This window comes from Sarcophilus harrisii, chromosome 6 (assembly GCF_902635505.1).
Source record: "Sarcophilus harrisii chromosome 6, mSarHar1.11, whole genome shotgun sequence".
Classification (NCBI taxonomy): domain Eukaryota; kingdom Metazoa; phylum Chordata; class Mammalia; order Dasyuromorphia; family Dasyuridae; genus Sarcophilus; species Sarcophilus harrisii.
This window is the reverse complement of record NC_045431.1, coordinates 64,467,416-64,483,428: the sequence shown is the minus strand read 5'-3', so window position 1 is coordinate 64,483,428 and position 16,013 is coordinate 64,467,416. Positions and strand designations below refer to the sequence as shown.

Sequence of the window (16,013 nt, the reverse complement as noted above, 5' to 3'; positions counted from 1 at the left end):
ATAGATGAAAACCAAAAAGAAAATAAATGAATGCATTAAAAAGAGACAAAGTTATGGAAAGAAAGGAGGAAGAACTCAAAACACATCCACCTTTTTCTGAGAGGTACAGGAAGCCAACTAATATGCCAGTGTCAGCAAGCTAGAGGTGAGTGATGGAGACAGAGGCTCTATCAGCTTTGAAAAGCTTCCTCTGAATACTCTGTACTGGGACCAATTAAACAAGAGGTAGATTTTAATTATTTTTTTTTTACTACGGTGCTGATGTATATGTAATGTCTAAAAATAAAAAAAAATGTTATTTGTAAATATGTTTTTACAATCCTGCAAATATCACTGGGTCTACTATCTGTAAAATATATACATATGAATATATATATACTGTTTGTTTAAAATAGAGTATTTTTATTTCATTCCTTAACTCATCATCACTGCAATGGCATTACACTTCAAACTACATCTGATTACTAATTTGTACTGTATTACCTGATGGCAACTGGCTCCATTCTATTCAGATTTTTCTAGTTTTCTGTTTTTACCTTGTACATTGAGCACTGCATATTTCCTTCCGAGAACTGTACAGAACTCTGAAATGTAGAGATGAAGTGATGTTGGCAGACCACTTTTAAAGAAAAGGGCAAATAAAAGATTGTTACCTGAACCAATCCAAAGTGTCTTTTTTTAAAATAAGAATAACTCCTATTTAAGGTTTACAAAATGCTTTCCTCACCACTATCCCCAAAGGTAGGGAGCAAAGGGATCATTCACTTCCATTTTACAGATTGGGAAAGTCTGTGAGCAAACATGGTAAAGTAAGTAGTAATAGCAAGGGAAAACCAATTAGCCCATGTGCCCCATTGGTAGATAACTTTGCCTTGATAGTCCTGCCACTTGTTACCTGGGTAGCCTGGAGCAGCAGCATGATATGGTAGATAGATGCTGAACTTGGAATCAGGAAGAGCTGGATTCAGAACTCACACCTGATATTCAGTAGCTGTATGAACCCGGATAATTCACTTAAATGTCTCAATTTTTCCTCATCTATAAAATGAGGAGATTGGATTAAATGGCCCTGAAGGTGCCTTTAAGGTCTAAATCTATGATCTGGTGATATCAACAGATAGCAAGGAAGGGACCCCAGGAGTTGGATGGAAAGTATAAAGGAAAAGTATAGTATAAAAGAGTCCTAATAGGGTAAGAAACATGAATGGAAATGTTTGGTACCACTGGAAACTTCCATTGATAGAGTCCTCAAGCCACAAAAGTGTTTCTAAATGAGGAAACTCAGACTCAAGATAGTAATGTGATTCTTCTAACACCAAAATAATAATACCTAATAAGTGTTAGAGCTAGGATATTCACTGGGATTCCAACTTTCCAAGCTGGAAAGCAGAAATCTTACCCTCGATCTTGGAACTAGTTCCATGATTTTTCCCAAAAGTCAATGGAGATGATGAAGGTTGAATTCTTAAGATTTCTTTTGGATCATTATTGAAGTATTCATCAAGTAACTTAGTAACAATGGCTCCCAAATCTTGTCATTTCAATACAAATTTTTTACATTTCTAAATTTGCACTCCCTGAGGGAACTTCTATTATTGGGGGCAAGATGGGAGAAGGGGAAAGTATGCAAATGGTAAGTCTCACACTTGAGATCTTCAACCATAATTGAAGAAGGAGATGCCATCCTCCAAGGCAAAGACTCAGATCCTGGGACATCATCTACAGAAGGCTATTACGGAAAAGAAACTCACCTCAGCCCGCCATCTTCCAGCTCTTATTTTAACTATTCTTACAGACTAGGTGATAATACCTTCCATACCTGGTATTTTGGAATAAAGCTCTTTTTGCCCCATCCTAGTTATGTTCTTGAAGTAGCCTTTATAAAGATTGTATTTGACTGTGGAAGGACAAGAAGATTGAGTTGCAGCAGGAGCACTGTAGGGCCACACAGCAGTGTTGGGGGAAGAAAAGGGAAAGGATTAAAATGCTGGCTTGTCACACCACAGTGAGCATTTCACAAAGGACTGGCGAGTCCCAGATATACACACACAGGTTGGGAAATACAGCTGCAGAGGACATTAAGTTGGGCTTGCTCTCTGTCACTCGGGCTAAATCATCTAAATGAGACAAGAGGGAATGGAAAAATTAAATCAACTCAAGGCAAAAATGGCTGACAGTACCAGCCAAAAATCTGGAGCTCTGGGAAATCTTAGAGTCCCCCCTCCTCCCAGTTCCCCATTAAATTACAGACATGTAGTACTGAAACCTACTTTGCTCCAAATGCTTCCGTTAATCAGATTAATACATATTTGGTGAAAAATAACATTGCTATACATTGGGCAAATAGAGTATTTTTGCTCCTCAAAGAGATTTCCCATATGCTATCTTATTTGTCTTCAGAGAATCCCAGGGAAATATATTTAAACCAGCATGTCTGTTTTCATGGGGCATCTGCCTCTGTGTGAAGGAGGCACTTCATTTGTCAATAGGCCAATTGCTATTTTAAATGATCATGACAAAGTTTTTTTGCTCTGGTATGTTGTGTATGCTGGGTTATTAACAGGAGTTCACCACTCTTTGCAAAGGAGGCTGGGAAAGGTTCTCTCATCCAAGCCTTGAGGAAAAACAATGAAAAATTAGGGACCTGTAACTATACCAAATGGCCCTTTTCTAAGCCCCAAACCTGCAAGAGGGTTGCTCCCTTTATATCTCTGATGTCATCTTCTAATTTGCTTTTTAATAATTCAAATGACAGGCTTGGTCAGTGGCACTGTACAGTTATCATTCTATCAATATACTCCTCCTCTCCCTTTGACAGAAGAGACCACCTACAGTCTGAGTCTCTGAGCTTCTCCTCCCCGGGTCCTCCACTGGAGAAGGACTCGTCATAAAATTCTGGAGCCACACAATTATATAACTTCCTTGAAGATCTGCTCTGAAACCTGAGTGTTCAATCAGGACAATGGATCTTCATTTAAAAGAGAATAGGGAAAAAATTAGGAGGGAGAAATTCATATTTTTGGATGTTCATTACTTTTTAACTTTGTAAATTATCCAAACAAATGGCATTTTTATGTTCTTTGCAGAGAGACGATTCTTAATTAATTAATGCAGAGAGACCATAACTTTCAAACCAGGAGGAGTTATATAGTCCTAAAAACAAAATGAAGATAGGTTTTTAAAGCATATCACCAATTAGAAGAACATGCATTCATAAAGTCAAAACTTTCTGGTTTTGATTGGTTCCCCATTGCTCAGTAAATTAAGTTATTTTAAATACCGATTCAGGCATTCAAGTTTTTACAATATGGCCGTAATCTACCAGTTCTGTCTTCTATGAATCCCATTGTGGCTTAGTGGTGAGAGAACAGGATTCTGAGTCAGGAAAAATGGTCCCCTGAGAGATGCTAGCTCAGGACCATGGACAAAGGGCTTAATTTCTAAACCTCTCAGTACCCTAGCCCAGGGCTTCTTAAACTTTTTCCCTCACAATCCCTTTTCTCCAAGGAAATTTTTACATAATCCCAGGTATATAGGTATCTAAAATTGGTATACAAATCAAACATTTACCTATAATAAATCATAATCTTATGACCCCCATATTCAGTTATAAGACTCCATATGGAGTTAAGAAGCAGAGTCCTAATTCAATGGCATCTAATTTCTTTCCAATAACCCTGGTTGCTAAATACTGCCTTCCTAACTTACAGACAAGAGAACTAAGGCTCAGGGAGATTGAAGAACCAGGATTAAAAATCACATCTCCCCACTACCAAGTCCTTTGAGTACAAATCCGAGGCTCATCCTGTTGATTCAAAATCATTCATGATGATTCAAAAATGTACAGAAGAAATCTGAGCGTGAACTCTCTTCATCCATTCAGTTCTTGTATTTAAATGCTATTCATGTATATGAAACCTTCCAACTAAAGATCTCCTAGTCAAGTAAAGTGATCTTCCCATTTCAAAGATGGGCAAAGTGAAAAAAACATAAAGGTCAGATCATAAAATTTAAGTTATATTCATGAAGAGGCCCTCACTACCTCCATTCATCAACAAGTCAGTGGGCATCCACCAAGATCTTCACTTTTTAGGAATCTGAATTTGTTTTCCTTTGATTGAAGATGGAGGTAATGTTTTCTGTATTTAGTTCTCTAGTTGTATATTGGAAAATGAGTTGCTCCTTCCTTTCTTTTTTTAGTAAAGCATATTTTCTTGGTCAAAAGTTTATTTTGTGCTATTAGGGGATGATTTTGCCCTGGCTACTTGGAAGTGTCTATTTAATCTCCCCCAAGTGCCAGCCATCACACTCTTTCCTCCACTAATGAAAGAAGCTTAACTGCCCAGTTCCATATGTGAGGAACTTTGCTTCAGGAGCAGAAACACATACACACACACACACACACAAACAAACAATACAGAACATGTATAGTAATTAGCCAAGTTATTTATATGATTCTCCTCAATGCAAATACATTGTCCTTCAGCAACAATTTCTTTAAAAAAACAAATCAAAAACAAGGTAATTGTTTTCAAGATTTTTAGCTCCATCATACACAAAAAGAATAATAGTGCATAAAAAACTAAGCAAGTAATAAGTTCTGAAAAGGGAGGATTTTTCCCATCATCTTGAGAAAAGAAAAAATAGAGTAAGTAGAGAAAACTCTCTGGGTCTCAGAGTTGGGCTGAAGAATTTCTCTAATTCAATTCAAACATGGGAATTTTCATTTCATATGTTTTGGTCTATTTCCTGAGTAAAAAAAAAAACTTGTGATTATTAAAAGAGAAAAATGTCTAGAACCATTGATGTAATTTCTTGAAAATATTCAAGTCCATGTATTCATCCAAAAAGTCGTTGGCAATTCCTACTATAGCCTGGATGACCAGCAGAGCCAAAACTCCCAGGCTCATCTGAAAGCCTGTTAACCTGTTTATAAGAAGAGAAAGAGAGGGAAAGAAATGATAAATACAGTGACAAAGAACTATAACTAAGTTTGAACAACTAAGGCTTCATTTAGGGTACCAAATTTAGAGTACTGAAAGTACTTGCAATCCTTCCAAAGAAAAAGCAACAGAGCTAGTGTCTAGTTATCAAGAAGACTAAGTTCAAATAGTAAGCTACCTGCTAGCCTTTTTACTTCATATGGCCATACCCCAGATAGGCTTCCCCTACCATGTGAGCCTCATAATCCATCTTCCCCTGTTATGCTTGGCAATCTCCCCCAAAAAGAACTTAAAGTCACAGGGTCTCTCCATATAAGAATAAGGGTCACTCTTTGAGGGTACACTGGCTTCTGTTGTGCCAAGTGTTAAAATTACTAGGTCCAGCTCTGCAATATGGAAGCCAGCTGATATTGTGGATCATGGCAGAAGCCCAGTCTGATTCATTGTAGGAAAATCCACAGCTTTTGCATTCCTGAAATCTTCAAACTTGTTTTGGTACAAAAGTGGAAGAGGGAACTTGTCTGTAAAGGTTAATTGGTTATTTAAGATAATCAAAGGATTATCACGACATGTGTACAATTATTGGCAACTTTTGGAAGACTATAAGAGATTTTTGTTGGTTTAAAAGTACAGTAAGTAGACAAAGGAGCTCAATATTTGTACTTGAGGTCTCCTCCTAAATCCTCTTGATTTATTCTTTTGCTTTTCTATCCCAGTCCTAGCAGGCTAAGTCAACAAGACTTGGCAAGACAGATTTGTTTCACATAGGAAAAATTCATTTGTACTCTTGAGTAACGTGAGCCAATTTGGAGCCCATAATCCACTATTGAAGGTGTTTTTTACTGCCTAGCAACAGGGGACTGACCCAACCCCTTTCCTACAGCTTTCTGTGCTATCCACGAGGCAGATTTAGGTCTCTTACCTTTCTTTAGCTGACTCTGAATATCCAAGGAAGTATTTATGGCGAGCATACATATATGCCAGACCCAAAAGGACAGCTAAGACTGAGGGCGGAAATCAGAAGGGAGAAAACGTTATGATAGTCTTGAAAATAGATGTAATTTTACATTCATCAATCTTCCAAAACAATTTATACCCTAGTAATAATCTTTCCTTTTCTCCTCTTTCTCTATCCTTTTCTTCCTTTCTTTTTTCTTTTTCTTTTCTTTAGATCCCTCTCTTTTTTCTTTTGTTTCTTTTTTCTTTTTCTCTCTTTTTTTCTTAATATGCCTTCCTTACTATTCATATTTCTTTCTCTTTTAATTATTATAAGCATTTATTTTCTCACCCTCCAACTGCCCTCTCATTGAACATTTTTTTAAAATCCACCCCAAAATATTCATCATCTAGAAAAACAAATCCTCTTATTGGCCATATCAAAAATATATATATATATATATAATAATCTGCAGTTTAAGTTGGTTGGCATTGATTTCCCAGCAACCCACTAAAGACAAGGATTTTCAGAATACTCTGGCTAACTAACATTTTGGATTAATTTTTTAAAGTGAAGCTGCCACTTCCTTTGTGAACCTTTCTGGATCTGCAGCAATTGTTAATGTTGTCTCCCTCTTAAAAACACTTTTGTTTGTACCAGTCCCTTCATTTGAGGAAGTTCCCATACGAGCCATGTTCATCTCTGACCCTGATCACCTCCTCACTCTTAGAGCTATTTTCTTCCTGTCCCTTTTTTCAGCTTCATTTTGTGAATTATCTTCTACTAGAATATAAGTTCCTTCAGGCCAGGAACTTGTCTTTCTTTTGGCTTATGTTTGTATCTGGTATGTTTGGTTGTTGTTTAGTCATTTCAGTCATGTCAGAGCTTTTGTTGGCAGAGATGCTGTAGTAGTTTGCCATTTCCTTCTCCAGCTCATTTGACAGATGAAGGAATTGAGTTATGTGACTTGCCCAGGATTACGCAGCAAATGTCTGAGGCCATATTTGAACCTATGAAGATGAGTCATCCTGATTTCCCAGACCAGTTTTTTATATTTATATTATAGAGACAGAGAAAGAGACAGATAGACAGACAGACAGAGATAGAGACAGAGAGGGAGGGAGAGAAACCTCTGGGAAAAATACACACACACACACACACACACACACACACACATATCCCAGACATCCAGCTTGCTGTCCTGACTGGTACAGAGTAACTGCTTAATAAACACTTTAGCTAATCTAATCTGTGTACAAGTATCTTCTAAGAAGAATGTAAATTGTTGAGGGCGGAGACTGTTTCATTCTACTGAGCAAACTGCCACACAATAGGTACATTTTTTTAAATTAGGGGGAAAAAAAAGCAATCCAAGAAAATTATGGGGAAAAGTTAACAAACTGGGAAAAGAAGTGTTAAATTTTAAGGAAGAAAATAATTCCTTGTAAACTGGAATTGAGCAAGAAGAATCAAATGACATAAGACACCAAGAAATAATGAATCTAGGAAAAAAAAATAGAAGAGAATCTGAAACATCTTAAAAGGTGCTTAATAAATATTGAGTTAAATTAAATGAAGAACATTTATGAAAAGTAACATACACAAGGTTACCTCCAGCCCATACACTATTTTGGAGACCTCAGTTTTCTGTATACAATTCCAGATGTTCATAATCTAATCTGAACGTCTAAGAGAACAATCTATCACCAGTGAAATCTGTCCTTGCAGTTCAGACAAACTGGAGCAAATTTTCAGTGTCTTGTGGCACATGGAAGCAGGGGAAAAATTGTTCCTCATTTTGTTGGAAGTCATTTTAATGATTTCCAAGGGGTGAAAATGAATAACTGTATGATGATTCCAAAAGGTTATAAAATACCACAGCCATCATTTAGGTGGAAATATCACCGTAGTTTTAATTTACCTTGGTTGAAGAACCATCCAGCCATCCAAAAGGTGACCAGGAATATAGGGTAAAACTCCAGACAGTTTTGTCTGTAGAGAGAGAGAGAAAAAGAATCTGTACGTTATTTGTGAGGCAAGCAGAGGACCCCAATGAAAATGGCTTCTTTTGCAGATAAATGTCCAGTTTGTCCCTGTAAAACTAAATGGGAGTCATGAAACAAAGAATCTTTATATTATGATATAATACATATATTATATTAAGTTAGGGTTATATTATAACATAAAGATTTTTTGTTTCATATTTTATATATGTATATTGTTATATACATAATAAAGCTAGATCTGAGCTTTTTCAGGAGAGCATTCGAATATGTTTTCCAGAACCTCTTAAAATCTTTTCCTGCTAATGTCTTTGTCTAAAGCTTCAATGTGGAATGAAGTGATCCTTAGTTCTCAAAAGCTGTGGCTACAGAGGATGGACTTTGACAGGATTTAACCAAACTGAACAGGCTTAGAATGCAGGCTCACCAATGGCCTATGGCAGCTATGTCTTAGAAGAGAAATAACCCAGCTAAATTCAGAGAAAATTATCACCAGAAAATCAGCCAGTCAATGACTTGGACCTTGACGATGTGGAAAGCTGTCACACCTAAGTAGAGAGGTTGTAATCAGTATCAGTGGAGAGAGGACTGAGAAGGTCCTTAGAGATCACCCTGATCATGGATGGGTTCTCAAACTCTTGTGTCCTGAGACTGACTCTTCTAGTGATGTTTACAAACTCACTCCTCATAATAATGTTTTTATGCATGAAATAAAATATGGAGGATTTTTTATAAAGGAAATCAAATATATTAAAATAGTATTACCAAAGTATTTTTGAAAAACAAGCTCACCCTTCATCTAGATTAATCTCATCATTTTACAGATGCAAATACTTGGACTTAAAAAGGAAAAGACTTCCTTTAGGTCTCATAGGTAACAAATGGCAGAACTAAAAATGGAACTCAATTCCATTGATTTCAAATAGCCTATATTCTATTATCACATTCTCCCTCTATTAATGAAATGATGGTTCCTTCTTCAGATATTGATTGATTTTTACCATCACGAAATTACAGATAAGAAGTCAATGTAGTATATTGGCAAATGTGTTGAACTTGCTCCCAAGAGATGCTTGGATTTGATTCTATCTCTAACATTTACTAATTGGATAACCATAACACCATTTAAGCTCTCTGTATAGCATCTGTAGAATGGATATGAAAAATAATACCTTTGGCACCTATTCTTACAGGGAGAATATGAAGATGAAATGAAATGAAACAATGTAGATAATTTGTTATTCAGTCATTTCATTCATGTCCAACTCTCCAACTCTTCATGACCCTGTTTGGGGCTCTTTTGGCAAAAATCCTCTCAAATGTAGGTAAAGTGTTTTGCAAACCTAAAACATTATATGAATTCCCATTCTTAGTCCATTGTGATTACTCTTCTCTCATTTCTTACCCAGCCTTCATCACTGAAAGGGTGTTGCCTCAGTCAAGATCTTAGCTTAAAAAGGTCAAGATCTCCCACTTCACCTAGCGCCATTCCCAGTCATCCTGATCTACATCTAGCTACTGGACCCAGCTGGCTCTGGAAGACAGAGTGAGACTGCTGACTTGTACAGCTCTTCCATCACTGAAATCCAGGTGATTTCTTTATCATGGTATCATCTCCCTGATGTCATTCAGGTCCTTTTTGAGAACGAAGGACAAACAATTACTCTTCTACAAATTAAGCAAGGAAGTCAGAAAGTAAGGAAATTGAGGTAGTAATGATGTAATTTAAAAGTCACCACCAACTTTGATAATAAGTTTGATCAAGTTCACATCTTTTGGACAGATCACTTAAACACTTTTGCCCTCAGTTGTTCATCCATAAAATGAATTTTTTCCTAAAAGATTTTTTGTAAGGATCAAATAAATATGTAAAGTTTATAACCTTTCTCTCCCTTCCTCCCTCCCCATTCCCAGTGAGGAAACTACCTCTATTGGTGTATATCAATCACTTTTCTGCAACTGAGAATTGCCTCAGTGAACTATGAGACTAAGTGTCTTGCTGGCAACACATAGTCAGTATAAAGCAAAGAAAAGACTTGAACTCAGGTCTTCCTGACTCCCAGGCCAGCTTTCCATGATACCACACTGTGTCTTTCTTGTAACCATAAAGTGCTATATACACATAAAGCCGTTGGTATAGGGCAATGGAGATGAGGAAGAGAAGGTAGTGCATGGATCAATGAAAACCAAATATTAAGCACCCACTGGGTATTGGGCATGATGCTGAGGGCTGTAATGAAATGAATAAAACTGCTATATTGGGTTTAGTTTCTTTGACTTTTCTGCCATCCATCCCCCTTCCACCATATTAGATCAAGTCTTCATTCCCTCTTATTTACACTCTAACTGCAATCAGATCTCCCCTCTCCAGTTTGTCCTTCAGTCCATTGACAGAGTAATCTTTGTAATACACAGCCCTGATCATGTTGCTCCCACAACCTTGGGAAGTAAGTGCTATTATTATCTCCGTTTTACAGTGAAAGAAATTGAGGAACAAAGAAATTTAGCTAATGGTCTTGAGTCACACAACTAATGAGTACCTAAGGTAGGATTTAAACTCAGGTGCTTCTGGGCAGCTCTTCTCAGAAATCTTCTATGACTTTTGATTGCCTAGTTTCTAATATTGTATTCTTCTGTAATCCACAAACAAACAAACAAGAAGTGTTGTGAACCTCTGAGGTAATTTAACATATTATCCATAATATTCATAATATCCATAAAATAATATCCATAAATTATTTACTGTTTAAGATGTGATTAAAGAATTTTAGTATGGGCAAGATAGAGTTCAAATCCAGACACTTATTAGCTGTATAATTTTAAGCAAGTTACTTAACCCCAATTGCCCCCAAAAAAAGAAGGAAAAGAGGAGGAAGAGAAGGAAAAGGAAGAAGAGGAGGAGGAGAAGAAGAAGAAAAAGAATTTTAGTACAATCCCCAGGAGATTTGAGAACCACTAAATGGGAACCACTGGTATAGAAAATAAAGTCTCAACTCTTGGGACTGGAATACAAATCCCTCCACATTCTGGAACTAACCTATTTTTTCCAATTTTATCTCACACCCATCCCCTCTTAGCTCCAGTCCAGTTATACCACATATCCTATGCTTCTCCTCCACATACAAACACCTTCGTGTCTTTGCTCATGTTATTTCTTAGCCTTTCTGTCTGGAAAGTCCTCTCTACCATCTATACCTCTTCCATCTATACCTGTTGAATTTTTCCTATCTTTCTAAATATAAATGCTACCCCCTTCATAAGGCATTTCTCACCACATCAGAAGCATCTTTTTTTTCTTTATACCTTTCATACATTTAAGCTCATAAGTTAATGGATTTAGAGCTGGAAGTGACCTTAAACATCATTTTGTCCACCACCACCCCCATTTCACAGAAAGGGAAACAGAGGACCAATAATATTAACTTATTTAGCCAAGGTTACATCAGTAGCAGATATAAAATTCAATTCTAGGTCCCTAATTCCATTTTTAGTGCTTTTTATACCTCTTTAATGCACATGTAATACATACTCTATTTTGTATAGTTGTTGTTGTTGTTGTTGTTGTTGTTGTTGTTTTGAGGGGGCATAGTTCTAATTCATCTATTCTACTTTGCTGAGACTCTAGCACTTTGTAAACTATCGAGTGCTATAAAATATAAGCTATTATTTTTACTTCCCTTGGCCATCCAGTCTTTTTCCTTTGCTGTAATCTAGGTGATCTTTCTTGTTGCCAAGGCCAACCATTCTCTCTCCCTCTCCCTCTCCTCCTCCCTCCCTCCCTCTCCTCTCTTCTCTTTTCTTCTCTCTTTTTCTCTCTCTCCCCCTTTTCTCTTTTACCCCCTCCCTTTCTCTCTCCTCTCCCTGTCCTTCTTCCTCTTCCTTTCCCTCTCTCTCTCTCTGTCTCTTTCTCTGTGTCTTTATGTCTCTCTCTCTTTCTGTCTCAGTCTCTCTCTCTGTCCCTGTCTCTCTCCTCCTTACTCCTTTCCATTGCTTATAAACGTAACAAGAAATACCACTTTTATTCCATGAAGCTCAATTAAAAATGATTTAAGTACCTACTATGTTCAAGACCTTGTGTCAGGAGCTTTGGATACAATGACAAAAATTAAATAACCCTTACCTTCAAGGAACTTACTTTCTAATGAAGAAGTATAACATAAATATGATATATATATATGACAAATATATGCTAATATAAATATTCATCAGTGAATTAAATATAAATGAATATAAGTTCTGAATGTTTTTCTTCTGCCCCCATGCCTGGAATGCCCTTCCTGCTCTTCTCTGAAGGATGACTGACCTCTCTGGCTTCCATTAAGTTCCAACTAAAATCCCATCTCCTACAGGATGCCCACTTAACTCCAGTGCTTTCCCTCTTAATTGTTTCCCATTTATCCTGTAAATAGCTTGTTTTCCATATACAAATCTTCACTTTGTCTCCCCATTAGACTATAAGTTCTTTGAGGGCAGAGCCTGTCTTTTGCTTCATTTTGTATCCCCATCACTTAGAACTGTGATTGGCATGTAGTTGGCACTTAACAAGTGCATATTGATGGATTAATACCTGAATATTCTAAATAAATGATAGAAATACAAAATAATTAAAAGAAGATGACAATTCGAATAAGTGAGTGGGGAAGGAGAGGGCTTCTCAGTAGAGAATTGCAGGGGTTATTTCTCTGTCTTCATTCTCCTTACCCCCTCTGCACTGCTTGCCATGTGGGGATCATCTCTTCTCTTAGATACTCTGTCTTTTCTTGGTTTCTTGGACTTTGTTCGCTCATTTCTCCAATCTGTTTGAGTGCTTTTCTTGAATCTGTTTTACTGAATCATCATTCATCTCCCACCTCCTACATCCACTCCCATCAGTTCCCATGGGTTCAATTATGATAGCTATGCAAATGATTCCCCAGCCTAATTTATCTCCCCGAGTCTAGTCCTTTGTCACCAATGTGTATTGGACGCCTCCACCTTGATACATTAGGCTTCTCAAATTCAGTATGTCCAAAATGAAAACTCATTATTTTTTCTACTAAACCTCCTCCAAAGTGTCCTTGTCTGGTAAAGTTAACCTTGTGCTCATCCAGGTTCAGAATCCCAAGGCCATCTTTGGATCCTCCTTTCCCTCACCCTTCTCCCCACTTTACCCAATAGTTTGTTGACTTTTATTGATTCTCCCTTTTTAATATCTTTTGAATCTCCTTTTCTGATTGCTGTGCCCACCACCCTTATTCAGGCCTTTGAGTCTCATTCTCTCTTAATGACCTCCTCATTGGTACCCAGATGTCTGATGCTCCCCTCCCCAATCCATCCTCCACACAGTTGTCAGTCTCCCAAGTCCAACCATGTTACATTCCTGCTCAAAAGTCTTCTGTAGTTCCTTTATTTGCCTCCAGGATCAAAAACACAGCCTCAGCCTAGTATTTAAAGCCTTCCTCAGTGTAGCTCCAGCGTATTTTGTTATCCTACATTCTAGCCTTCCTGGTCTACAAAGACAAACTTTCTTCTAAGCTGAGAGTAGGGAGTGGGGGAATTCTTTTCTCCCCTTTGCCTTTCCAATCTTTTTCAGTCATGACAGCTTTTGGGATTTTCTTGGCAAAAATAATGGAGTGGTTTACCATTTCCTTCTCTAGCTCATTTGACAGATAAGGAAACTGAGGCAAATAAGCTTAAATAACTTTCCCAGGGTCACACATATAAAAAGTATCTGAGGCCAGATTTGAACTCAGATTTCTGACTCGAGGCATGGTGCTCCAGCCACTAAACCACCTAGCTGCCCTTTGCCTTTCCAAATCCTTTATTCAAGTTGGTTCAGGTCAGAGCTACTTCCCCTGTAATACCTACCCTCACTTCTTCTTTCCCAGGTTAAACATTGTCTTTATTTGTATGCACAGATCATACATAAATAGCCTTGCACCCTTAAAATATCTGGAATTATAAGGAGTGGCTTCAGCAAGCTGGACATCCTGGACTGCCAACTTCAGGACACCAGCCAACCAAGAACCAGTCAGTTCCAGACAATCAGGAACCAATCTGGATCATTAGAGGGGACTTCTCTATGTTATATACTACCAGGAAAATCCCAGCTCTTCAAGGAGAGGGACTCTTTCTTTTTTTACTTTGGATCCCCAATGGCTAACCTAGAGCTTTGCATCTAGTAAACACTTGATGTACATGTGTTGAAGCAAAGTTGATGTTTAAAAATAAATCTTCACAAATGCTATTCTGAGAAAATAAAATGGCACTTTTCATACCCATTTAACAGAAGAAGAAACTGAGTCCTGAGACACATGTTGCCAGGTACTCTCCTCTATCCCCAAGCATATCACCAACAGGGAAAAAAAACTGCAGCTCCAGTCTCCTGGCTCCCGATGCCCTGTCCTAATTGTTCCTATTCATAGAATATGCCGGAAGGTTTGATGCTATTTTAAGTAAGAGGGAAGAATTCTTTTGAAACTATAATTAATTCATTGGCACCTAACAAAGGGAAAGGATGAATTAGATTTACCTTCCCTCACCCCCCATTGACTTAGTTGGCTGAATGTTTTTCTGACAATATCCTAACCAGAAAGAACAGTCATATATAATCTTTAATGAGACCTTGAGTGGAAGAACCTTTCCTGCAGGATTATGAATGATCCCTCACCCCTTCCCCAAAGCCTGAGGAAACCCAATTGCTCTTAAAGTTATAATATAATTGATCCACCGGCGGGACCCAAGTTAGGAATCTTTATCCCCTGAGGAGCTAACATAAACTGTGCATGGGGATATATAAAAAAAAAAAAAGTATATCTTCATTTAGAGGGATAGAAAAGGGACAGGGAAGAAGTCAAGACAAATAGGGAAGAGACTTACCCCAACCTGCAATTTGGTAGCTTCTGATTTTAATTAATTTTTTTCATTAACTGAGCCGTGCTATTTCTGCTAAAAGAACGGTCAGTGTGCCCCGTGACACTTATCACCCCACCCTAATTATGGCTTGATTTACTAGAAGATGCCCCATTCCTGCTAAGGAATAGCCCATTTACAGGTTATCTTTAAAGACTCCAATCTGTTCTTTTTAAAAATAATAATAAAAAAGCATAAAATGAGGAAGTATCATTCTCCACCATTTTACAGAGTACATATGAGAGAATTCTAACCTGACTCAATTACTTTGTATCTCACTTCAGAAAAACCTGCAGTCACCAATTCGGTCACTCTCTCAAGCGCTGTTCAGGGAAAAAAGGATCCCTGTTATATTGAAATTATTAACTCCAGATTTGCTCACATTAATAAAGACAAAGACCAGTAGGAATTTCTGTTGCAAAAACAGCCAACTTGGGGGCAGCTAGGTGGTGCAATGGAAAGAGCACCAGCCTTTAAGTCAAGAGGATCTAAGTTCAAATCTGGCCTCAGACACTTAACACTTCCTAGCTGTGTGACCCTGGGCAAGTCACTTAACTTTAATTTCTTCCTGAGCAAAAACAAAACAAACAAATAAACAAAAAACCAGACAATTTGCATACCACATCACACACCCTAATGCACCATCCTATCCCATCCTCCTGGGGCAATCAGCATGAGATAGAGATTTAGGTACTTAGGCACAAGCCATGGAATTTGTTACAATTCCATTTTAATCGTCAGGTTGTTTTAGTCACATCTGAATCTTCATGACCTCCTTTGGGATTTTCTTGGTAAAGTCACTGGAATGATTTCCCATTTCCTTCTCCAGCTTATTTGACAGATGAGGAAACTGAGGCAAGCAGAGTAAAGTAAGTATCTGTAAGTATCTGAGGCCAGATTTGAACTCAGGAAATGACTCTTCCTTACTCCAGGTCTAGTCCTCTAATCATTGTGCTATTACAAAGAAACATCCCAACAAGAGTTGTCAATAAGAGAAAGAGACAAGTCTTGAATTCAGAGGACCTGGATTCAAATCTTATCTTTCAATTTCTTTAGCTATGGGTTGCAACATCATGTGGAGACTTATAACTGTTTGGATTACAAAATTGTGATTTATTATCCCTAAATGTTTTTTATTTGTATACCTATTTTACATATCTATGTATCCAGGGTCACATAAACATTTCTCAAGCAAAAAAAAAAAAAAAAAAGGATCATGGGTGGAAAAAGTTTAAGAAG

At 37.5% G+C, this 16,013-nt stretch overlaps 1 protein-coding gene across 1 annotated transcript in view; it reads right to left on the bottom strand.

The window, feature by feature from the left end:
- Window positions 1-4,429: 4,429 nt before the first annotated feature.
- The window catches only part of MGST2 (microsomal glutathione S-transferase 2), a 30,298-nt gene continuing 18,714 nt past the window's right edge, over window positions 4,430-16,013 (bottom strand). Inside the window, exons 3-5 of the mRNA XM_023505969.2 lie at window positions 7,802-7,872; window positions 5,866-5,947; window positions 4,430-4,926 (exon numbers count right to left, since the gene is read on the bottom strand). Of these exons, the coding sequence (XP_023361737.1) occupies window positions 4,794-4,926; window positions 5,866-5,947; window positions 7,802-7,872 (286 nt within the window). The 3' untranslated portion in view covers window positions 4,430-4,793. The remainder of the gene's footprint in view (window positions 4,927-5,865; window positions 5,948-7,801; window positions 7,873-16,013) is intronic.